Raw genomic sequence first — 23,437 nt, forward strand, 5'->3', positions numbered from 1 at the left:
TATGTAGACCACATTGGACCAGATCCAGAGCCAAAACCACTATACCTAGACTTGTCAAATCTGGACCAAATTATCCCAGAGAGGCTAAAGGTTCTTAAAAACACAGTGTCAGATTTGTGAAAGCTTTATTCTATTTGGGAAAATGTAATAAAAGGGAGATTTCCCTGTTTTTCTTTTCATATGTAGACCACATTGGACCAGGTCCAGATCCAAAACCACTATTTAAAATTTAGTCCAGATTTGATAAATCTAGGTATAGTGGTTTTCAATGTGGACCTTGTTCAAAGTTGTCATCATGTGAAATAAAACTGTGAATTCTCCCTTCATTGCTTTTTCACAAATAGATAAAAGCTTTCTCAAAATCGAAAGCCAACTTCAGCGTCGTGCCACATCACATGTTCTAGAAAAGGTCTTTTGTTTCCTGAGGATATATTTATTAACTAACTTAATTTATCACAGACTCCACGACCACACCCCGAAATGCCGTCCAATGATTAATTGTGTCTTATCAACATCTCCTTGCTGCATAGTCATCGCCTCCACGCCCTTAAGACAGAGCACATCCAGAAACACACCCTTAATTTGTGTGTATATGTATATGTTATGTAAGTACTGTATTGAGACATAATGGAAAAGACTGAAACAGACCACAGAGTTTTTCGACTCAAATTTCTTTTTAAAGACATCTGAAAAATGCTCCCAGCCAGGTATTGCGAGGTTTCATTCGCAAAAAGGGGAGATTAAAGGAGAAGGAGAGAGTTACATAAAGGACAAGAGGGTACAGACACAGTTTAATTGTGTGCCTACACTGTGTCAGCTGATTGAGAATGAACTAGTAGCTGTCCAGCCAGCAGACAAGCCCAGGCACACTTCTTTCTTTTTTTCTCCCTCATCAACACCTTCCTCGCTGCTCTGTCTGTACTCAGTGTCCTTTGTATCTGCTGCCTCAGAGTTTTACAATGAAATAAATCACAGTGAAGGGTGTACCTTCCCAACAGTAGGAATCCCAATGCTTTTTTTTTTTTTTTCCTTTTCTCATCTCATCCTCATATCAATTTTTAGAAAAAATAATGTAGCTTAGCTTTGAGGATTTGTTCAAAGGGGTGAAGGCTGCTGTTTAGGTTTGTTATTGTCACTGTGGGGCAAAGATGGACCTTGTGAGGACTTTTGTTCCTTGTGTTTAGCCTCTCAGGCAGCATTCAAATCCTTTCTCCTTAACTCTAAGACATGTTTGGATCCTGGTGGAGACATTTGACAGGCTGTAGAGGGGACCATACATTGAGTTTCAGTCATTGGCTCAGGTGCTGTAGTTGTGTGACTTGCCGCCAGCACTCAAAGATCAACTTCATGTTTTACGTTTGCCGTGAAAAAGTCATTAACCCTCATTATTCTTTTTGCATGTTTGGAGTGTTTTGAATATTGTTTTTTATTGTGTTTCATTTCTAATAGTTTTTTTTTTATTTCTGAATAATATTTCTGACAATTTGATTTTAAATATCTCTATCCCCGAGGGGAAAAAAAATAATTATACTGAGTAATGTTTTGAGTCGGGATATCAACAAAAGCTCAAGTTAAAATGTTGTTAATTTTTATAATTTATTATGTGGAATGTAAGTTTTGTCGAGGGCAGTACACAACCTGGGAGGAGGTGTTTCCTGAAAGTTTAGGGCATAAAAGTTACCAAGGGGGTAAGCTTCTCCTCGGAACGCGTAGCTCCTATGGCGCCATTTTGATGCTAACAAGCCATCACCTCCCGTTAGCATTCCATTGACTGCCATTCATTTTGGCGCCACTTTGACAGCGAATAACTTTACATCTGAAGCATTTAAAGACTCTATTTGTCCATTGTTTATTTCTAAAGAACGCAACAATGTATAAAAGGCTCCATTACCTTGTACCTCACGTTATGGCTCCGTAGCAGACGTTTTTGCAAAAATAGGCTAACGATTGTGTCATAACCACGCAACTTACTGTCGCACAGTAGAGAAATTACCGTACAGTACAGGAGAAGCTCGCAGGCAGTTTCGACTCACATTAGCTGTTTAAGTGTAATTACTAATGTTAACTAGCATTTTAGTTAGCAATAATTAGCCTGTGCCTATGTTATCTCCTTACATATACCTACGCTCTCTGTCTCTGCCGAATGATTGAGATTTCGCTTGGCACAGCTACCAGAAGACTTACAAAAATGAAATGAAAACAACATTCTAAACTACAAACTCCCAGGTTGACAATAGTTCCTCTGACATATTTATCAACTGCTGTAGCTCCTCTACAAACTTTCTTTACAGCATTTTATAAGCAAATATGTGCTGTGGTAGCCCTCAGGGCACATAGCTCAGGTTATTTATGTTCACAGCTTTATTGTCTCCATGCACACTTGGCTCTGTGGAGGAGATAAAGAGAGGAGTATGTCTCTCGCCAGCCTTTCTAGATTGTCCAGATTCCAGAATCGTTTAGGTCTGAGGTTATACCTGTACCTTAAGTACATGTCAGAGCTCCACTGCGCTGATTGGGAAAGAAATAGGGGGGAAAACTGTTGATGAGAAATCTTAACAAACCAGTCTGACAACACTGACTTTCTGCACAGCTGGAGGGAGGATGTGGATTTGTGGTGACTGTGATGGTATGTGTTGAATGTTGCGTGTTGTTTCTCTTTGTCCACTTGGTCTTGACGGGTCTCTTTTCTGTTTTTTGACAGCAGGTTTCTTTAGTCAATGGGACTGCAAAAGCTCCCTTTCTAGGGTGAGTGACCTAACACAACTAACAGAAACTCACAGATGTTTGTGTTTGTAATTAAACTTGAATTACCAGATGATGATGATACATTTTAAGGCGTTATACCCACATTGTTCCCATTTTCTTTCTGCAGAGGAGGGAATCCGTTTGCAACAGTCAAGCTGAGACCAACGGTCACGAATGACAGATCAGCACCAATCGTCTAACAAAGGAGGAGGATTTTCACCGCCGTCATGCCTTCAGGGGACTCATGCAACATGGGGCTCCTGCGACACACTGAATATCACCCCAACCTGACATCTCACCAGCCTGCATGCTAGTCTCTCTCATTGCCAGTCTGCTCTGTTAAAGGGATCCATTTCCGTTTCTTGGCACAAGTGTGTTTGACTGTGCCAGTGTGTATTTTACATTAGCCACAACAGGGAAGCATTGCATAATCAGCACATGGAGAAGCAGGAATTCTGAAAAGTTTTGTAGTACAAAGAAAATATTTTGTGTTGAAGTTATTATTCACCCCAAAATGACTGAAACTTTGTCTAATTACCAACTCACTGAAAGTTGTAATAAAATTGACTAAGACATTATGTTTCCTGTTGCTGCTTCACAATAAAAGCCACCCTGTGTTGCAGTTGAAATCTTTTAAATGTAAAGTAGTGGCACTTTGCACTTGTTTTAACCTAAAAAGCTCTGATATCAATGAGATACAATTGCACTGGGTACATGCATGCATCGTTTCCTGTAAATCCCTGGCATAGGTAGGCAATAGGTATAAAGCACAGCAATGGCAGACTCCGTCACCACTGATAAAACCTACTCCAGTATATAGAGTGATTGATTTCATGAAAATCTTAAGTATTATAACTTTAAACTTCAGGACATAATTAAAACCAGCAAACACTTTTGTCTCAGCCTTCTCCTAAAGTACTGAAAGGAACTAGTTCTAGCTAATTCAAAATGCAAGTGTAAAAACCAAAACCAGTTTACTTTTCTTCAACTTTCCAGTTTCTCCAAATTTCTCAGACATTTAAGGGACATTGTATGCTTTTATTTGAAGATGTAAACTGCCTTTAGCATTGTAATAGGAGGCTGAGATAAAGCTATTGGGGTGTATTGTATGTCTGTTGGTCCCACAAATACCAATACAGTTTCTACTGACATGCAAACAAGGAGATAAAACCTGAATCTTCATTTTGGGGTGAAATGTCCATTTAAGATGCAAAAGAGATGCTTTGACAGTGTCATAGGGTCTTTTCAGGCTTGTTTGTTCTGCAGTCGGTGCAGTGTTCTAATACAGAATGATGAGATCCGTGTTGATAGTGAAGATGACAAAGAAGACCAGCACTGAGGCTGTTTACCTGACTTGCAAAAAAAATGTGTTATTTCTGTTTTTATTATTATTCATTTTGTCTTTCTTTTATTAAGAGGAATTATGATATATAAAGGTTGTGAGAATGAAGGGAGAGTGATGTGTTGGGGAAAAAAGTTTGTCGCAAAACAGTATGTCACTGTTTATAATAGGAAGGCTATTTATATACACTTAAGTTTGTATGAGATATTTAAAAAATATATATATGTGTACAGAAGTCCACTCTGTGAAGGTGCCTGTTTGAATATGATAGCCACCGTGCTTATGATCCCAAGCTGATTTTGATTTGACTGCTGGTAGTTATTTTAAATGGGCAGAATTAGCTTTTGCTGAAGGGAATATTTTCACTCCTTATGGTTTCACTGTTGTTTAATGTAGATTGTGTGTACAATGCACAGTTTATACAAATTGTACATTACTGGTAGACACTTGCATTGTATGTATAAAGTGGGTCATTGTTTGAAATAAGTATTAACCGTTTTGTGAGGAAAATGACTTTTTTGCCATGAATTTGCTTTAGAGAATGTTAATGATTGATGAGGAACTGACTGCTGAAACAGTTTATTGATCCTCATAGACCCACTTATGTGTGTATAAGTGAATCCATCATAGTTATTGACACATGCTTTCTTCAGAGTACCTTGCCACTGTGTTGACCAATGTAGTCTTTTTTTCTCAATAAAACAAGGTAAAGTAAAAATCTGCATAATTAATGTTCAATTATTTTTTTTCTGTTAAGATAAATGATACTTCCTCACACCTGTATATTTCGTTATTTAAAACGGGCAGCTTGAATCAAGCAATCTGATTGGTTCATAGCCGTGTTATAATAACCACATATACCACGACTATGACGTCTGATTCCTTTGCACAATAAGCATCACTCACTCTGCATGTGAGAAAAAAAAAAAAAACTGTAGGCTAACGAACTGATAGCTGGTGCCCCTTAACTTTGATATAATCACAACATACCATGGACTATCGTTAGATATTGCTTAAAAAGACTGGGATGAAAATGATGACCTGTTTTTACCTATTCTGTGATTTTAGAAGCATAGTCGAATATTATCAAACTAATCGCCATACAGACATTTAATAAACAGTAAAAAGATTATAAGAGAAACAGAGATATCTATCAACTGATAAAAAGAGCAGTTTGTTTTAGGCATGTGGGCTGTAATATTACACACATTAAGGATCCAAAGAAAACTTTCACACTCATATGATGAAAATACGGAAAAAAAGGAGGCTAACAAAAATGTAAGTGACAATGTAAGCGTTAAGTAAGGAAGGAATACCTACATCAGGGTCATGTGCATCCCGCAAGACAAGTTCATAAGTGATCATTTCATTTTTTAGCCAGGCTGCAAAATCTGAGCTTTTTATTTCACATTTACCAATCTGCATCCAACAGTGCAACTTGTCAACACACATTTTCATTTAGCACTATGACAACTCTGATTTACCCCAGGCAGCACTCTTGACACCAATATGTGTCTTTCTATAAAAACCCCAAAACAAAATTTAACCTGGAGCACATACAGTTGGGATGCTAGCTGATCAAGTCCTTTTTTTAAATTCAAAATTCTACTTGAAGAAAATGACACAAGTTTTACCTGCAAATACTTTAAAGTATCTTCAGGAGCCCTCCTCTTAGTTTTGTTAAAACTTTATCAATATTATTATTAGTGAACTTATGTTGATTCTAGCAAAGATTTGCACAGCTCCAATCTTAGCAGGCCTAATCAACTACTTAACTGAAAACACCTGTGTGGGTGTGCAGCAGGACTTTTAATTAATTTGTCATATTTTATCAGCTAAATAGAAGTAACTATAGTTGTCAGATAAATGTAGTTGAGCATTAAGTACTGTAAATTGAAAATACTAAAGCACAAGTAGGCCCTACCTTAAAATTGTAGGCCTACTTCAGTACAGTATTTGAGAGAATGTTACTTTCCATAGCTGAATTTGAGTCTATTCAGTTTATAAGCCAGCAGCGTCACCTGCTGGATTTCTAAGCTACAAACGCCTGCTGCCGCGGAAACAGCCAATAGGAATAAAGAAACAGCAACACTTCCTGTTTCACGAGGAGAGAGATACTATGATGTGAATATTATTATCAAAGGGTACCCCATTATGATTTAGACAGCTTTTCATTCATTTCTACTCGCTGAATGAAACAGCGGGGACACCCCACCTGAGCCGTTTGACGGTTTATGAGAGGAAGCTCAAGGTTGGTGTGTTTGAACTCTTGTTAATTTGCTATTTCTAGAGGGCTAACGTTAAGCCTGTAAGCCTGCACCAAAAGCAAGATGAGTGTTGTCGTTAAAGACTAAATCTGCTTTTACTGTAGCCTACGAGGAGTGAGCGTTTGTTTGGAGAATTGCAAATTAGCTACATTTCACTCTCCTGTCATTCACACCTGCGGTAGTAATGCTAATTTGTAGCTCGTGTCGTTGGCATGCACAGTGCTTATGCAGCTACATATCTTGTTGTACAGTAATGTTGACAAACGTCACGCATATTACAAAAAAATGCTGTTTATGTTACTGTCGTTGTGTCCTTACTTTTTTTCTATTTGCATAGTTATTATTATCATTATGAGCTGAATATACAGTATACTGAATGTAGGTGACAGATATAGCGCATATGGCTACGCCTTTTAGCAGCAGCATCCCTGCAATGTTGTGAAATTGAAACCGCTTAACAGCAAGCTATTAGCAAGAACCTGCATTGTTTATACTGTATTAAATGTCATTTCACATTTGCCATGCAGGCTTAAATGTTGTGATGACGTTGTCTAGGATGAAGAATTGGGTCAGTAAAGTGGTGTAAACAAACCAAAAAAACACAGTGAGCAATGGATCAATGCCACCTCAACATATGACGGTGCTGATTAATGTGTACAGCTCTGCTCCAAGTGAGATTTTTAGCATTGGTTTAGAGGTCATGCTTTTTGCTTACCCAAATTATATAAGAAAACTCACATAAAATACATATATTGTGCTGTATATATACACACACATTAAAGTTGATGGACAAAATGCCATAGGCCTTTTTGACATAAGACATGTTGACAAGTCATAGTAGGAACAGCACAGGTGTAAATGATAAAATGAAAAATGTCTGAATTCCACTAAGCTGCTTCAGTGTAGGGCTGAACGATTTGGGGAAAAAAATCTAAATGTGATTTTTCTGCCAGATACTGCAATTATGATGTGATTTGCGATTATTATTATTTTTTTTTTTAAAGTTTAGCTAAAGTTCAATTTTAACTGTGTAACAGATTCAACATGTCATGGAGCATTATAACATGAGACACCATCAAAACTGCTCTCTCAAAACTTTACTCTTATGCAAGGAAGAGAACATAGATATGAATTGCCAGCAATACGTGGTTTTCTTTTAATAAGCATGGTTATATAACAGTCAAATACAGAACATGTATCACAAAAGCTAAAGTTATAATAATAATAATAAACAATTCCAATAAAAAAACTTTTCTGAAAACTGAAATGTCTGGTATGCCTCAGTTCAATAGCAGCATCTACACATTGCGCCTTCTACGATCATGTTAAATAAAGTAATTCAAAATAAATGAAAAATCCACTAAAAATAGGACATTTCTGTTAAAAATAAAAACGGGAATAAAAAATGTTAAACCAAATGTTACACCAACCATTCAACTAAATATTGCAGATTCGATTAATCGTGGTCTTCACGATTAGCTAATCGCATTCTTTCAAATCGCGATTTAAATGTGAAAATGATTAATCGTTCAGCCCTACTTCAGTGTCATATATTGTTCATGCTGCACGCTGGCTCACCATCACACTGTCGTTCTTTTCTCCTCTCGTACCATTTTCAAATGTTTCTTTGTATGTTATTTATATTATAGACAGAATCCAATCTAATTCTTCCATCTAATTATTTCCATTATAACATTGCAGCTTCTAATTTAATTCTCTGGCCCAGTAAATCTATTTTATGCTCTCTGTCAGCCTCATTCCTCCTTAACATTTTCAGACCAGGCTGATGCACCATTGGGTTCATTATAACAAGCATTTTTAAAACCCTCTGAACTTCAGGGCATGATCACACAGCAACATGCAAAGATGCATTTGTAAATCTGTATAAAATGATGACCACATCCTGAATAATTTCATTGGGATACTGTAATTATGCAGCTGTAATAGTGTATGTTATGATGTATTAACTGTGACTGTTTTACATAGTACAGTCATATGTCTTTGTATTTGCATTAATGTTATTTTATATGCACTTTTTATAAATGTTTTTTTAATGTGTTTTTTTTTTTATTTTTCTTCATTCTTAACTTATTTGTATGAAACAATTGTATACATTTTCTTTCCAATTACGCCTGCATACTGCTGTCTTGATATTTAAATATTTCTTATTTTTATTTGATTGTATTTTTGCTTGAATTTTTGTCTCAGGTCTCACTTGTAAATGAGATCTTGATCTCAATGGGATTTCCTTTATTTATATATATATGTATGTATGTATGTATATGTATATATATATATATATATATATATATATATGTATGTATGTATGTATGTATGTATGTATGTATGTATGTATGTATGTATGTATATGTATATATGTGTGTGTGTGTGTGTAATATATATGTATGTATGTGGTATATATATATATATATATATATATATATATATATATATATAGTGACATACTGGCACTGGCAGATACATATTATATACTCACATTGTGGGGGGAAAAAACATGTTGTAACTTTAAAGCTACAGTATCTACATTCACCCAGGTTCCCAGTGCACCACCATGCCTGTCTCACTGCTGTGGGCGGTGGATGTGTACGGGCGGGTCTACAGCCTGTCCACGGCGGGGCAGCTGTGGGAGCAGTGCCATGATGCCCAGATGGAGTTCAAGCGGGTGACGGCAGCTCAGCAGTGCTGCTGGGGCATCGCTTGTGACAACAACATTTACCTGAATGTCCACGCTTCTGACCTGCCAGTCCGCTATCAGGAGGAGACCTACGAGAATCAAGTATGTCTCTAATGGGGAAAAAGAAGAAAATGCTGAATAAGTCAACGTTAGAAATACACAAAGAAAAGAAGCCATGGTATTTTTTCTCCCGCTATGTAAGCTAAAATATCTTTATATTTTTCTTTATTCTCCTTTAATTTCTACACAAAGTATCTTGAGTGAAATCGAAAATGTGGAGTTCCCCTTGGACTTGTGTTATGTGTGTTTGAGTGACTGAAAAAGTAAGTGTAACATTATACAGCAGTCCCCCACTTCCTCTGTTGCTAGCTCCAGCACACTGTCAGCTGCTGTGTGCCCTCACAAGCACATTAGAAGCATGTTGAACCTGTTTTTAAGCAAAATACCACATACAGTGAAATACTGTATCTGGAACTTAAATGGTAGAAAAAGTACCTGCTTCCTGTTAATTTTTGCAAACGTCTTGGACCATCAGGTTGTTGTCACACAGCTGTTAGTTAATATGTCAATACTGTGCAGTGGCTGATCTTGTGACTTCCTCTCCAGGGTACATCTCATTAAAAGTGCTCTTTGGCAGTACACTTTTCAAAGGGGAGGCATGTGGATTGGATTAGGGGGCAAAACCAGAGGAATACACTTTTGCCCTGTGTGTGCTCTAATATGCCACCTCTGTCTTTCTGTCAGCGATGGAATCCAATTGATGGTTTCTCAGACCGTTTGTTGCCAAGTGACCGCTGGCAGTGGAGTGATGTCACGGGTCTGCAACACCAACCTCTGGACAACTTCCGTATTCCCTCTGACAGCTGGGAGTGGGAGGGTGACTGGTACGCAGATGAAAACTTTGAGGGTGAGCCCACAGAGAAAGGGGTGAGTGTCCAATTCCGATCGGCACAATGACTATTATCCTCCATACTTATTATTCTTTATCTTCTGCCACATTTTTGTCCAACTACTAGTCACAGAGCGTTGCCAACACATCCACATGAATACATCAAAATGTGTGTAATGATCGGAATGGTGTGGTTTGACTTTTCTAAGAGATTTGCCGCACGGTTTTCACGAAATTGGCAAATAAACGGTGCAAAATTTCTCATAGACTTTAATGGGAAATCTTCGGGAAATCGCTTATCATAGCTCAAAACAACCCCTCTTTGGGGCCATACTGTATCGCCATACTTTAATGTAGAAAAATAATTGAAAGTTTAAACCGAAGACAAGACTTTGGTCTTTATTGAGCTCAATTGGCATTCTGATATCAAGCACGGTTTCTACCAAATCACAGTTTATGTATCGTCCAGTTTTCAGACCGTTTCAGATTTTCCAATGTGTGTGTATGGGGACAGAATGTTGAGAGCCAGAGGGGAGGACAGAGGGTGAAGCTGCAGTACATCCTCTGAAATTTTTCCAAACAAATTGCTCTCTCCCCTACAGTTTTCACACTTCATACATCATGGTTGGTCAAAATGTAGGAACATTTGTGCTGGTCGCTGACATGTAACTATGGAATCCACCCGACCTAAACTTTTGGCTCTGTTCATACCAACTCCCGATAGAAACGACGACAAACAGTTTCCTGTTTGTTACCTGCTCTGTGTCACATATTTTGGTACCACAAACATAAAAACCACATCAATGCGTTCGCCAGACTTTTATCTCTCTTGCGATGATACAATTTTTGGGTTTTGAATTAAAGAACGAACGTCAGAGGTATAATCATCATTAAATGGACATGTTTGACCTGTCAAACATACAGTCTCCCCCTCCTTCCTCCACTCCTTCAGTGCGCAAATCACTTTAGCAACACGTACTGCCACAGGAGGAGGAGAAGAAAAGGAGAGGAGGAGGAGAGGAGATGAAGAAAGGAGAAGAGGTGTTATTTGTCAGCTAACATGATTGTATGATGGACTAACTGACCAACTGACTGACTCCTAAATGACTTCAGGCCTCAATACCAACAGCTGTTTTCACACAGACGAGGCTCTGGCACACCTTTGATAGTCCTGCTTCTAGCTAAAAAAAAAACCTAACTCCTGTTGCTTAATCTTTAATACTCTGAGAGATATGACACCCTGCTGAACATCCTGTGTAATTATGGTGTGTTGTGTAAAAAATATGAGGACAAAAGCTGTCCAAAAAGGGCCTGTTCCTCTTCTCCTCCTGGTATTTCTTGTATAATTTAATACAGGAGGCAGTGTTGCAGTTGGTGGACACCGCTTCACTTGGAAGCTCACTGTGCCTCATGTGAAAGTCCGTTTGCCTCCCTAAGCACATAGAAAGGGCACAACATTCCCTACAATTTGATGTAAAATAAATGCATGCGAGTTAAAACTGGATGGTATAGAAAGGTAAAAAATAAATTTGCATCTGCTGCTCCTCACTCAGTCCGTTGGATCCCCCACTCTGAGTCTGTACATTCTATCCAAAACATGAAATATGTGGAACATTTTAAAGAGTTTCTCCAAAATTCTGAATAACCAAACACAAACTCCTTCTCCTATCATGGAGACTCTTTAATGTAGGCCGTGTCAAACAGCAGATTTACTGTTAGCCAGTGTTATCGGATGTGCACCAAGTAGTAGGCACACTGTCAAAATTTGTTGCAGAATTTTCTAGTTATTTTATTGCTTGCATTGCTTACTTCAGCATATGTTTCTGCCTTTGTAATTCCTGCCTTGTTTTAATGATTGAGGTGTTTGTATCTGCAGGGATGGACCTACGCTATTGACTTTCCTGCCACCTACACCAAAGACAAGAAGTGGAACTCCTGTGTCCGTCGCAGGCGATGGCTCCGTTACAGGAGGTACAAAGCCATGGACACCTGGGCTAAGGTGTGTGTGTGTGTGTGTGTGTGTGTGTGTGTGTGTGTGTGTGTGTGTGTGTGTGTGTGTGTGTGTGTGTGTGTCTGTGTGTGTGTGTCTGTGTGTTTACTTGTGTCACTCTCCCTGTGTGTGCTGACAGATCCCCCCACAGCAGACAACTCTACCAGATCCTTTCAGCGACATCAGTTGTGGAGGTTGGGAGATCAATGAGGAGCCCAGGGGCCGGCTGTCACTGTGGGCTGTGTCCCTGCAGGGCAAGGTACAGCTCACAAACACACACACATGCAACACCCACCTTAGCCTGTGGTATACATAGCAATGTACTTTGATTAGTTTTTAATTTGCACAAATTAAGTCAGTGACAGTATTAATAAAATAGTCCATTACTGTCCTCTCTTTTCATGCATGCTGGGCCACATTTTATGGTATTTGCCACTGTGAAAGAGCAATAACCATCAATCAATTATGTATTACAGTAATACAGTATAGTTTATAGAGCCCAACTAACTATGGAAGCATATCTTTCAGTTTGTACTACTGAACCTTTGCTGTCATGCAGCTCATAAAGGCTGTGATGATTGTAAAAATATAATTTGTATTAACTGCGTCAAATATAATTTGTCTAATCTAATGGATTTTCAGACTTTGTTATACTGTTTGTGTGTCTGTTTAATTATTTTTTGATCTTGTTAATGCCCATAGCAAGATCACACACTCAGTCTTGTCAGATAAACAACTGTATTTGCATTGCTTGATGCAGATAGAATTTCTCTCCCCCCTTAATGTCCTGCTATCACGCTTGATGATCTCACCCCTTCTTTTCTCTCCAGGTGTGGTTCAGAGAGGGAATCTATCACCACAATCCTGAGGGCTCTTTTTGGGAGGACATCCCTCTCCCCGGGGAGGTGGTCCAGATCAGTTGCGGGCCGGGGGATCTGGTCTGGGCGGTGCTGTGGGAGGGGCAGCTCATGGTCAGGGAAGGCATCAGCAGGGACTGCCCAAAAGGTACACCGGCTCTCTGGTTGGAGGAGGATGTGGTTTGCGTGTAATTGTGTTTATTCTACGTTTTGAGAATCATATTTTTTTGCATGTCAGGTACCACCTGGGCGGTGGTGGACTCTCCCAATCCGGATGTGGGAGCCACACATGTAGCCGTGGGAAACAATGTTGTTTGGGCTTTGACCAAGGACAACAAAGTAAGAAAATTCTACAATAAACGTTTTGAAAGATGCACAACATGATTAGAAGATGATTACATGATTACTGCTGCAAAACAAATACCAGCTACCTTTTTAATAAAAATGCGTATAAGTACTAAGCATTTTTGTTTTTTTATTTGTATTACCATTATCCAATATCTTATTTCATTGTTTATTACATATGATTGTACATTCCTACATTTTACATACCTTTACATAACTGTGTGTATATATAGATTCACTCTATAGTTATTCCTAATACTCATCAATGCAATTTCCAGTATTGGTATTAACCAGACGTGTTTAAGCAGATGTGTGTTATGCTAAAGAGCACTTTTCTGCCCACTCTCCTGCTTTGCCAGGTGTGGTTCAGACGTGGCGTGAACTCCCACAACCCCTGTGGCTCCGGCTGGATCAGCATGGTGGGAGAAATGATCATGATCAACGTCGGACTCAACGACCAGGTAAATTCCAGCCACATGACATCACACCCTGCGTAAAACTGTTAGGAAGTAACATGTCAAGTACCTTCCTCTGTGCTGGTTGCCTTAGCATTGCCCCATGGCGTTTAGTGTGAAGTTGTCGGATGTGGACATATTTAAGTCAACAAATTATTGTCGCTGTGTAGGTGTTGGGTATCGGCTCCCAGGATCGGGCGGTGTACTTCCGACAAGGTGTGACCTCTAGTGAATTGAGTGGGAAAACCTGGAGGGCCATCACCGTCCCCCGAGACGGAGACCGATCCCACTCCAGTGCCAGTGCAGGCAGCCTGCAGAGGTGGAGAGGCCTCAGTGGACACACACACACACACACACACACACACACACACACACACACACACACACACCGATGTAGATAGATTTCAGTCAACATTTTAGGGTCAAGAGTCAGAGTCAAGGTTTAACAACATACCAAACATTTATGATTACATGATTATAATTATTTGCTATTTTTTATGACAGGACTGTTTTGCAAAGGTGCTTAAATTGATAGAATCAGGGTTCAGTAACCACTGGAAAAGGCAGTAAGCAGCTAAATTAGATTACAGACATACGTTTCCAGTGCAGGCCATCATGTCAAAATTAAAAGGTTTGCTGGGAAAACAAAAATGAATTCATTCAGTTCCTCATTCTCTCGTTCCATGTCACAGTGCTGGATGTTACTTCTGTGGTGAGGTGCGTGCTCAGTCAGTAGTGAGTGATGTGGAATCAGACACAGAGAAAGGATCTACGGATGGAGCCAGCTGCCTCGTGGCCTCCAGCTCACCAGAGTCCTTTGTTGATGCCCCCACAGACCACTCTGACCAACCCATTGAAACCCCCAAACCTCACATCCCCAAAGTCACCAGCGACAGCTTCATCTCTGAACTCGTCTCTGACCGAGAACCAGGAAAGACCTCAAGAGAGGGCGTTCCTGCTGGTCCAGCTGTTCTGGAGGAGGAACCCTTCCCCGGGGAAGAAGAGATCAAAGCCCCCTGTGCGGGTGTAGCTATTTCCCCTAGCCAGTCTGGAGGTCCTCTTGACCCCCAGTGGAGTAATGTGGATCTAGAGGAGGCGCAGGGCCATCCGGTCCAGACTGGAGCAGTGCTGGACTCAGCTGACACCTGCAGCTTGTCATCAGTGGCCACATACACTCTGGCCATGGAGGACCCGTATGGGGCAGATGAGCACCCTTTGTGGGCGTGGGTCAGTGGAGGCGGCTGCTCTGTGGACAGTCACTCCCAACTCAACTGGTTCAACTGCTCAATGAACGCTTCATGTGAGTTAAATGAGAGAGCTATCTAGTATTTAATTGTGGAATCAGGTTTTGGAGGTAAATGAAATCTCCAACTACAAATAAACTACAACCCATGTACTGTATGAAATGGTTATATATTCCATAACACCTGAATCCCAGAACACACAAAAATTATTCCATGTCTGCAGGAAACCTGTGGTGCAGTTAAGGTAAAAAAAAAAAATCAGTCCATATAGTTTCATTTTCTTTATTTCAGTTATTGATTTTTCCTTTCTTTCCTTTCCAGCAATGGTCCAGTCAGTCCAGTCGATGAATCTGTCTGTCACCCCAGCCCAGACGGCAGCCTGGCGAAGACAAATCTTTGAGCAACTCAGTGAGAGGACCAAAAGAGAGATAGATAATTTTAGACATTATGAACAGGCCATAGAACAGGTACCTGCAGCAAAGTTGTGACCTGCCCAACAGCAGTAGCTTGTATACTTGATCTTCAGGATATTTGTTCTTTTCTACCTATTTATTCCGGCTTTTATTTATCACTAATTAATTATCTCCTCTGCCTGGCCACTTACCCCCAATGCAGTCTGTGTGGGTGAAGAAGGGAACCATGCAGTGGTGGAGAGACTGGAAGCCACACAAGTGGATAGATGTTCATTTTGCCCTGGAGCAGTTCTCAGGATCAGAGGGCAACAAAGACGGCATCCTCTTCATCTATTACAACTTTTATGAGGAGAAGAAGGTGAGGAAGAAGTGTGTGTGTTTTCAGGTTGATGCTGTGTGAATTAGACTTTTGTCAATACCAAATGTGAAAGTTTCATAAGCCTTCTTGAGGAAAATAGTTTTGATAGTGTCATGGTCAGATTGTCACAATCTCTGTATATGTTAACACAACACATGAATCAATCCTGCTGTTCCTCTCTTGCACTCATACTGCTTCTCTCTCCTTCTTCTTTCTTCCCCTATTTATAACTTTCTATCTAATTTTGTTTTCTTCTTCCCTCTCTGCTGTCACTCTCCAGTACCTGCATGCCTTCATTAATGAGGTCACCATCCTGGTTCCTGTGCTAAATGACTCCAAACACTCTTTTGCCATCTACACTCCTGAGCGGACCAAACAGAGGTGGCCAATCAGATTGGCAGCAGCCACAGAGCTAGAGATGCAGGACTGGGTACGTATGGATACCGCCCAACCTTTTTTTTACTCCCAGAAAACCAGAATGGTGCATACCAATCTTGTAGGTGATCTAGATGCCCAAATGATGTGCACACACATTCCTACCATTCTCTTTTTATTGCTTTCTTTCTGTTTTTCTAATCACTCGTAATTTTTCTCTACCTTCCTTTCCGATCTGTCTACATTCACCTCCCTACCGGTCTCAAGCTGGCGTTGTTGAGTGACTCGTGCTGCGACTCACGGGTGATCCAGGGTCCTCCCTCCAAACAGGCCATCTGGTCGGTCACCTGTAAAGGAGACATCTTTGTCAGTGAGCCCTCTCCTAGTCTGGAGGCCATGCCTTACCCCTCACCCTGCGACCAGATGTAAGAATAAGAGTGAAAAGAATATACTGTATATACATTTTTCTTTTCTATAATTTTATTTTTTCTAATATGTGCCACATTGTCTTTTATTTATTCAGCCTTTATGAAGCATTTTTTTCCTTTTGTGCAGGTTCTGGCGACAGGTTGGAGGTCACCTACGTGTGGTGGAGTGCAACAGTGTTGGCATAGTGTGGGGGATTGGCTACGACCACACTGCCTGGGTCTACACCGGGGGTTATGGAGGAGGCATCTTCCAGGGACTGTCCAGCAGCACAGATAACATTTACACACAGGTGGATGCCAAGAGTGTCTACATCTATGAGAACCAGAGGTGGAACCCTGTCAGTGGCTACACCAACAGGTAGAGTGCTCGCTCCCGGCAACGCTGACATCCAAGTTAAGGAGGGGAAGTTTGCACTTTCACAGCTGGCATCTGTGAAATAAATCTGCCAGTAGAAACTGTTGCTGAAATATTTGCACTGATTTCTTTGGTAGCACAATATTTTTAACACAGAAATTCCCAGGCTAATATGGCTGACTGTACATAGCCACCAGGGAGTCAGTAAAAACAATGTGATTATCAAATCTAAGAACCAATGAAATAGCAGTGGCTACACATTTCTGTTTTTACTGTTTACACTTTAAATGTCATGGAAATATGTGAAAAATACCATAATACATACAGCATATCTCTAAGACTACCTGTCACTGCAATTTGATTAGGTTCCAAAGTTTGAGTTAAGCAGAGCAATATTACATTTGGTCTAAACCTTTAATATAACACTATGATGTGACAAACAAATACAAACACTACTATGCTACATGTCCATGTTGTCAAACTTCTGATTTGAAGTATAAAGTCACTCATAACTCATTTAAAGTGTGTTTGGTTTCATATAGAGGGCTCCCTACAGACCGCTACATGTGGAGTGATGCATCAGGACTACATGAGTGCACAAAAACAAATATGAAACCCCCCTCCCCTCAGTGGACATGGGTAAATACACACACACACACACACACACACACACACACACACACACACACACACACACATTAGGAAATGCCCTGTGGTGATCTGAAACCAGTCCTGTAGTGCACAGATTAACCACATTCCTTCCATTCTGAAACAAAACTATAAATATTTGGTCTTAAATTATCACAGACGAGGTGTGTAGCCAGAAATACAGATGTGTTCAGTGTTTCACTTCCCATCCTTTTTGTTTTCAGGTTTCTGACTGGGCTATCGACTACAGTGTGTCTGGGGGGACAGACAGAGAAGGCTGGCAATATGCAGCTGATTTTCCAGCGTAGGTTTCATTTGCCATTCCTCAAACCCACCTGCTGTGTCAGTTTATCAGGCTACGCTGCCCTTATAGATAGGACTCTAATGTATTAATTTATTTTTCTGCAATTCTTTCTTCCTCTTCCCCATCTCTCCATGCAGGTCATATCATGGTTATAAAACGCTGAAGGACTTTGTGCGTCGCAGGCGATGGGCCAGGTACTATAAAAAGCAACACTGTCATATAAGTCTCTCCAATGTATTTGCTCAGCAGGTGCACAGTGGCCTGAGAGCGGCTAGTGCACTTGACATTAGCAGTTTCAATATAGATTTAGCAGAGCAGAGAGAAAGAGGTCTGGCAGGAGTTGATCTTTGGTCAGTGTGGGAAAATACATTTAATGATTAATCAGTAGGCAATACTTGAATAAATGAATCACAAAAAGGTTTTTACAATAGATCTTAAATCTAAATAGTATTAACTGTATGACTGATGACATATATTAAGGTGTTGGACACAATAAAATGAGCATCTGTACAATTCATCTTTTTAAGCCTTACAAATTAAATACTGTAAGCAAAAAGACATAAACTCAACTCGAAGATTCTGACTGTTAAAAGACCAATGGCGCCACAACATATGGCATTTAATTTGACATTAAAAGATTTTTTTGAAAATGTTTGTGTAATTAAAGATGCATTTTAAGAGATTTTAGCAAGGTTTCATTTTCATAATAGACTTCTGATTATCACTGAAAAGTCTCTTTCATTCCACCTATGATGTAACAACATGACTCGTAATCTAACTATATTCACATGTTATATCTAACTGTTTACCAGTGATGAAAGTGTGGAAACGTTGTGCAGAACAATGTAGAACAAAATAACACCAGTAACAATGCAGGAACACATAAAATGACACTTGGATTGTTGCCCCACTGCATGCTGGGATGGTTGACACGATCTCAATAATGTCACATGATCATCACTCATCCAATCATATTAATACTGATCATGGTTTAAACTTTCAAAATAAGAGTGTACTGTTATTCAAAATAACTTCATCCAGGATTATCAAATCAATCGTCAAATTGTTTTCAAATGACCAAATTAGCTGGATGAGAATTAGCAGGATTATTTCAGCATGACAAACCTGATTAGGTAAGCCACATTTGACAACAGTGCCTTGGTTCTATGGCCACATCTCATACTCCGGTAGCTAGGGCTGCTCGATTATGGAAAGAATCATAATCACGATTATTTTGGTCAATATTGAAATCATGATTATTTTTCACGATTACTCATTGACTTTTGGAAAGACATAATTATTTTCACTGTTGATTTGTTTGACAGTTTCACTGTTAAACAAATCAACAGTGAAAACTGTGAAATTTCCCTCTTTTCCCATTTGAGCTTTTTTTTTTCTCCATTCAGAACACAGGACAAAATAAGAGTTGACTTGCAAAATGTAATGTGCAAAATAATTGTTTTTCTCGATTACTCTGTTTTTGGGATCGTTAGGAGCAGAAATCGTAATCACGATTAAAAATCAATTAATTGCACAGCCCTACCGGTAGCATGTTTCGCTGCAGAAATTGCAGTTATGGGCACCTGTGAGCAATGTGTTTTCCTCCTGCACAGAAAGTGTAAATTGACCACCACAGGACCCTGGCAAGAGATTCCACCTATATCACTGAGTGATGTGACCATTCTGCCGTGTGCAGCTCAGAGCAGTGTGGACGTGGTTCCTCTGTGGGCGATCAGCAACAAGGGAGACGTGCTCTGCCGACTGGGAGTCACCACACTGACACCTGCTGTGAGTCACATTTACTGTACGAATACAGACACCCTAATGAACACCATTTGGTGAGTAACTCATAAACTTCCACAGCCATTTTCCTGTTCTCATTGCAACTGTGCAGAACAGTACCACATTGTCCTGCTTTCGACTAATGGAGCCCTAATGGATGTTTTTTTGACTCAGTTATCATTCATGACTTTGTTACAAGAGTACAGCAGTACATCTAGTATGTCTAATTCTTGTTGATAAGTGGCTAAACATGGAGAATGCAAAGATACCTCCAGTGTAGCTGCAACAAAAGACAATTTCGAAAGTACTTGGGAGGTAATTGTTCTAACATCCTCTTGTTGCTCTCTCAGGGATCCTCGTGGCTCCACGTGGGGACTGACCAGCCTTTCAAGTCCATCTCCATTGGAGCAGCCAGCCAGGTTTGGGCTATCGCCAAGGACGGTTCTGCCTTTTACAGGGGATCGGTCTCTCCACAGAGCCCGGCAGGTCAGTGGGAGAAACTCTGACACTCTGTGTGGAAGACCAGAGAATGTCATCCATTGCCACTGTCCGATTTGAATCTAAAACAGGGGTCTTCGATGTTTTTTAGGCCGAGGACCCCTTAGCTGAAAGAGAGACGGAGCAGGGAACCCCTACTACTTTTGTATGAAATTGCACATTAAACTGGGCCTACAATAACATGTAGGGTGGCCTAAAGCCTTTACCAATAGCTTTGTATGGTGCATACAATACTAAGCTATTAAACATAAGAACTGTTGACATATTTATACATCATGTTTTAATGTTAAACATACATGTGGCACAGGGAATCCTTAATCTTAACTAGAGATGGTCCGATACCATTTTTTGCTTCCCGATACCGATTCTGATACCTGAACTTGCGTATCAGCCGATACCGAGTACAGATCCGATACCAGTGTGTCATATATTTTATTATGTTTTAACAGCTGTATACTACTGTCTCTGTATGGATGTGATGTGATTTCTATCTTTGTTGTCGGTCTGGCTCTGGTTAACTCTTTGTGAAACATGAACAAACTCAAACAATGAATGCCGCAGAACTTTCTTTTATTATCCAGTTTGACAGTCAGTTATAACAGAAAAAGAACATCAATAAACTACTTTAACGTAGATTTTCTTTAGGGCTTTATTATGTGGTATCGGATCGGTGCATAAACTCCAGTACTTCCCGATACCGATACCAGCGTTTTAGGCAGTATCGGAGCCGATACCAATACTGGTATCGGTATCGGAACATCTCTAATCTTAACTGTGTCTGTGGATGGCTACATTAGTGGCTACCTATAGGCCACCTGTCATCAAATGTTGTGTAAATTATTTAATGTTTTCTTACTTATAGGCCGATTTATCTTTGCTAATAATATGTTGGATTCATGTTAATGTTTATTTTCAGACATTTTAATTTATAAAAGAAAAAAAGAAAATTTCAATAATTTGTTAGCCCCCCTGCACTAATTCTGAGAACCCCTTAGGGGTCCCGGACCCCTTGTGGAAGATCTGTGATCTAAAACATTAGATTCACTTAAAAATGAGAAGAGTTAAGGAAACAAAACTTGTCAGCTTCTAATGCTGCAAATAAAGATGATTTTCACTCATACGGTATTTTGTGTTGTGTCTCCCTCTGCAGGAGACTGTTGGTACCACATCCCCTCCCCGGCCAAACAGAAGTTGAAGCAGGTGTCCGTCGGGAGGACATCAGTCTACACTGTAGATGAAAATGGTTAAGCGATTGCATTTGTATTTAGAGCTTACCTTTTATGCAAACATTGATTTTAACAAATAGATATCTGATGTTTCTGTTTTGGATTTCCTGTCCAGGTAACCTGTGGTACCGGCAGGGTGTGACCCCCAGCTACCCTCAGGGCTCCTCCTGGGAACACATCTCTAATAATGTACGCAAGGTGTCTGTAGGGCCTCTGGACCAGGTCAGTACCACGAGTACTGTATTACACTAACTTATTTTATTTGGAAACCACATCATTCCACCATAAGAAATACCACATTGAGGTTATAAACAACCCTGCATGTTTTCACATGTAGTTTTATTTTTAATACATACTGTGTATATATATTTATACTTATGTTGTTTATATTCTAATACTTGATTTTCTTAACATTCTTATATTTAGAGAATGTGTGACATGCACCTACAACACCAAAACAAATTCCTTGTATATGTATAAAACATACTTGGCAATAAAGCTTTTCTGATTCTGGTTCTGATGTTGTTTGTTTGTTTATGGGTGATCTTTGACGTTTTGTTGTTGTGGGGTAGGTGTGGATCATAGCGGACAAAGTGCAGGGCAGCCAGAGTCTGAGCTGTGGAACAGTGTGCCATCGACTCGGAGTCCAACCTATGGAGCCTAAAGGACAGTCGTGGGACTACGGCATTGGGGTAATGCACCAAAAAAACTAAACTGTACTACAACAGTGTTGTCAGGGTATTAAAAAGTCTTAAAGTGCCCATATTATGCTCATTTTCAGGTTCATAATTGTATTTAGAGGTTGTACCAGAATAGTTTTACATGGTTTAATTTTCAAAAAACACCATATTTTTGTTGTACTGCACATTGCTGCAGCTCCTCTTTTCACCTTGTGTGTTGAGCTCTCTGTTTTAGCTACAGAGTGAGACATCTGTTCTATCTTTGTTGGGAGTCGCACATGCACAGTAGCTAGGTAAGGACTACTAGCTAGAAGCTAGCGCTGTTAGCGGTTAGCCACCTTGTTCTCAATGGCAAAACACTGCCACAACACACACGAGTTCACCCTAATCTACAAAAGAAATTGTATAGAACTACTTGCATGTCCCTGTTCTGCAGGTATTCTGCACAAAGTTGGAAGTGCGCCCTCGTTTAGGACAAGTCTCCCGGCTAATCCTGCCTTGTACTGACCGAAGTTGGAGAAACAGCTAGCTGATGTGGTGTTAGCTAAAGTGGTTAGCACACACCATATGTTTCGGCCAATGACGTAGATGGCCCTGCCGATTTTGACCAGCTCACCCGGAGACTGAAGGCAGGATACATTCAGAAACCCGTATCTCACTCAAAACAGCATGGATGGTTTTCCCCAACTTTGTATGCGTGTGGAAGCACCAGAGACACAAAATAACACCCAAAATCCCAGAATTTCATTCATAATATGGGCACTTTAAATATTGTATTTTGCCGGATGTAGGTAGTAATGTTAGTTATAAAATGTTTTTGTATCAGATCGCAGGCTGAGATGTTTGGACAGTGGATTGTGCTGCAGTAGGCCGTTAATCCTTTTTTGTGCCTAACGCCAGAGAGTAAATATGTTTACTTGCCACAAACGCAAGTTCCTGGAACTGATTTCTCTCTCTCTTCCTGTCTTTTAGGGTGGATGGGACCACATCACAGTGAGAGGGAACTCAATGGAGCCGCCTCGCATCCATCTTCCCTCTCTGACCGCCCCAGCCCCTCAGAGCCCCCTCCCTGTCAGGAACAAGGAAGTCAACGGCGATGCTGTGGGATGCTAGACACACACATAAACACACATTCTGTACATAGCCATCTAAAACCATATTACCTTTGTAGTAATATGTAGTTTTGGTTTGAAAGTACTTCTATTTTTAACACTGGAGTAGCAGCGATGTTGATTCAAGTCCAAACTCTGGAGAACAGCCTTTAGTCTTCACATCACTGCAGTCAGCGTAACAGAAAGTTAGGACTTTTGGACTTTGAGAAAAAAACGTAAAATGCTGAGCTGAATCCGTCTCCTTTTCTCTGGAGATTTTTAATCTTTTGACCCAAATGTTGTTCATTTTTACTAAACTGTGCGGGCATTTCTGTCTAATTTTTGTCTTTGGTCATTGACATTGAACTTGATGGTCTTAATGCATTTTTCCTTATTTATTTATCAGGCTGTGATGTTTCTGTTGGTTTCTGTAGTTTCTGTGTAGAGTAC

At 40.0% G+C, this 23,437-nt stretch overlaps 2 protein-coding genes across 6 annotated transcripts in view; both read left to right on the plus strand.

Annotated features, from left to right (window-relative positions):
* baiap2l1a (BAR/IMD domain containing adaptor protein 2 like 1a) overlaps nt 1-4,804 on the plus strand; it is a 30,538-nt gene extending 25,734 nt beyond the window's left edge. For 2 of the 4 annotated variants that reach the window (XM_031291399.2, XM_031291400.2), the window contains exons 13-14: nt 2,705-2,745; nt 2,873-4,804. In XM_031291399.2, the coding sequence (XP_031147259.1) occupies nt 2,705-2,745; nt 2,873-2,945 (114 nt within the window). In that variant the 3' untranslated portion in view covers nt 2,946-4,804. Of the gene's footprint in view, nt 1-2,701; nt 2,746-2,872 lie in introns of all 4 variants that reach the window. The other 2 variants (XM_031291397.2, XM_031291398.2) reach the window with 1 other exon arrangement.
* Nucleotides 4,805-6,122: 1,318 nt separating this feature from the next.
* On the plus strand, nt 6,123-23,323 carry tecpr1a (tectonin beta-propeller repeat containing 1a). Of its 2 annotated transcripts, XM_031291303.2 has the most exons (24): nt 6,123-6,338; nt 8,910-9,151; nt 9,794-9,976; nt 11,815-11,937; nt 12,068-12,187; nt 12,759-12,933; nt 13,024-13,124; nt 13,490-13,591; nt 13,756-13,904; nt 14,278-14,885; nt 15,151-15,296; nt 15,445-15,600; nt 15,881-16,030; nt 16,243-16,400; nt 16,531-16,761; nt 17,301-17,397; nt 17,631-17,710; nt 17,848-17,904; nt 19,324-19,498; nt 19,843-19,978; nt 21,141-21,233; nt 21,332-21,438; nt 21,789-21,908; nt 22,869-23,323. In XM_031291303.2, exons 2-24 carry the CDS (start codon nt 8,927-8,929, stop codon nt 23,007-23,009), a joined length of 3,633 nt encoding a protein of 1,210 aa, XP_031147163.2. In that variant the 5' UTR covers nt 6,123-6,338; nt 8,910-8,926; the 3' UTR covers nt 23,010-23,323. The 2 variants fall into 2 exon arrangements, with proteins under 2 accessions (XP_031147163.2, XP_035853244.1); XM_035997351.1 differs by lacking the exons at nt 6,123-6,338; nt 8,910-9,151 and having other exon boundaries at nt 9,796-9,976; nt 11,815-11,909.
* Nucleotides 23,324-23,437: the final 114 nt, after the last annotated feature.

This window comes from Sander lucioperca, chromosome 22 (genome assembly GCF_008315115.2).
Source record: "Sander lucioperca isolate FBNREF2018 chromosome 22, SLUC_FBN_1.2, whole genome shotgun sequence".
In the NCBI taxonomy this organism is placed as follows: domain Eukaryota; kingdom Metazoa; phylum Chordata; class Actinopteri; order Perciformes; family Percidae; genus Sander; species Sander lucioperca.

Bases quoted from the DNA above. Each gene is read 5' to 3' on its own strand.
- tecpr1a (XM_031291303.2), top strand. From the start codon at position 8,927: ATGCCTGTCTCACTGCTGTGGGCGGTGGATGTGTACGGGCGGGTCTAC. The intron at 12,934-13,023 runs GTACACCGGCTC...TTTGCATGTCAG, and splicing joins CAGCAGGGACTGCCCAAAAG to GTACCACCTGGGCGGTGGTG. The intron at 17,711-17,847 runs GTAGGTTTCATT...CTCTCCATGCAG, and splicing joins TATGCAGCTGATTTTCCAGC to GTCATATCATGGTTATAAAA.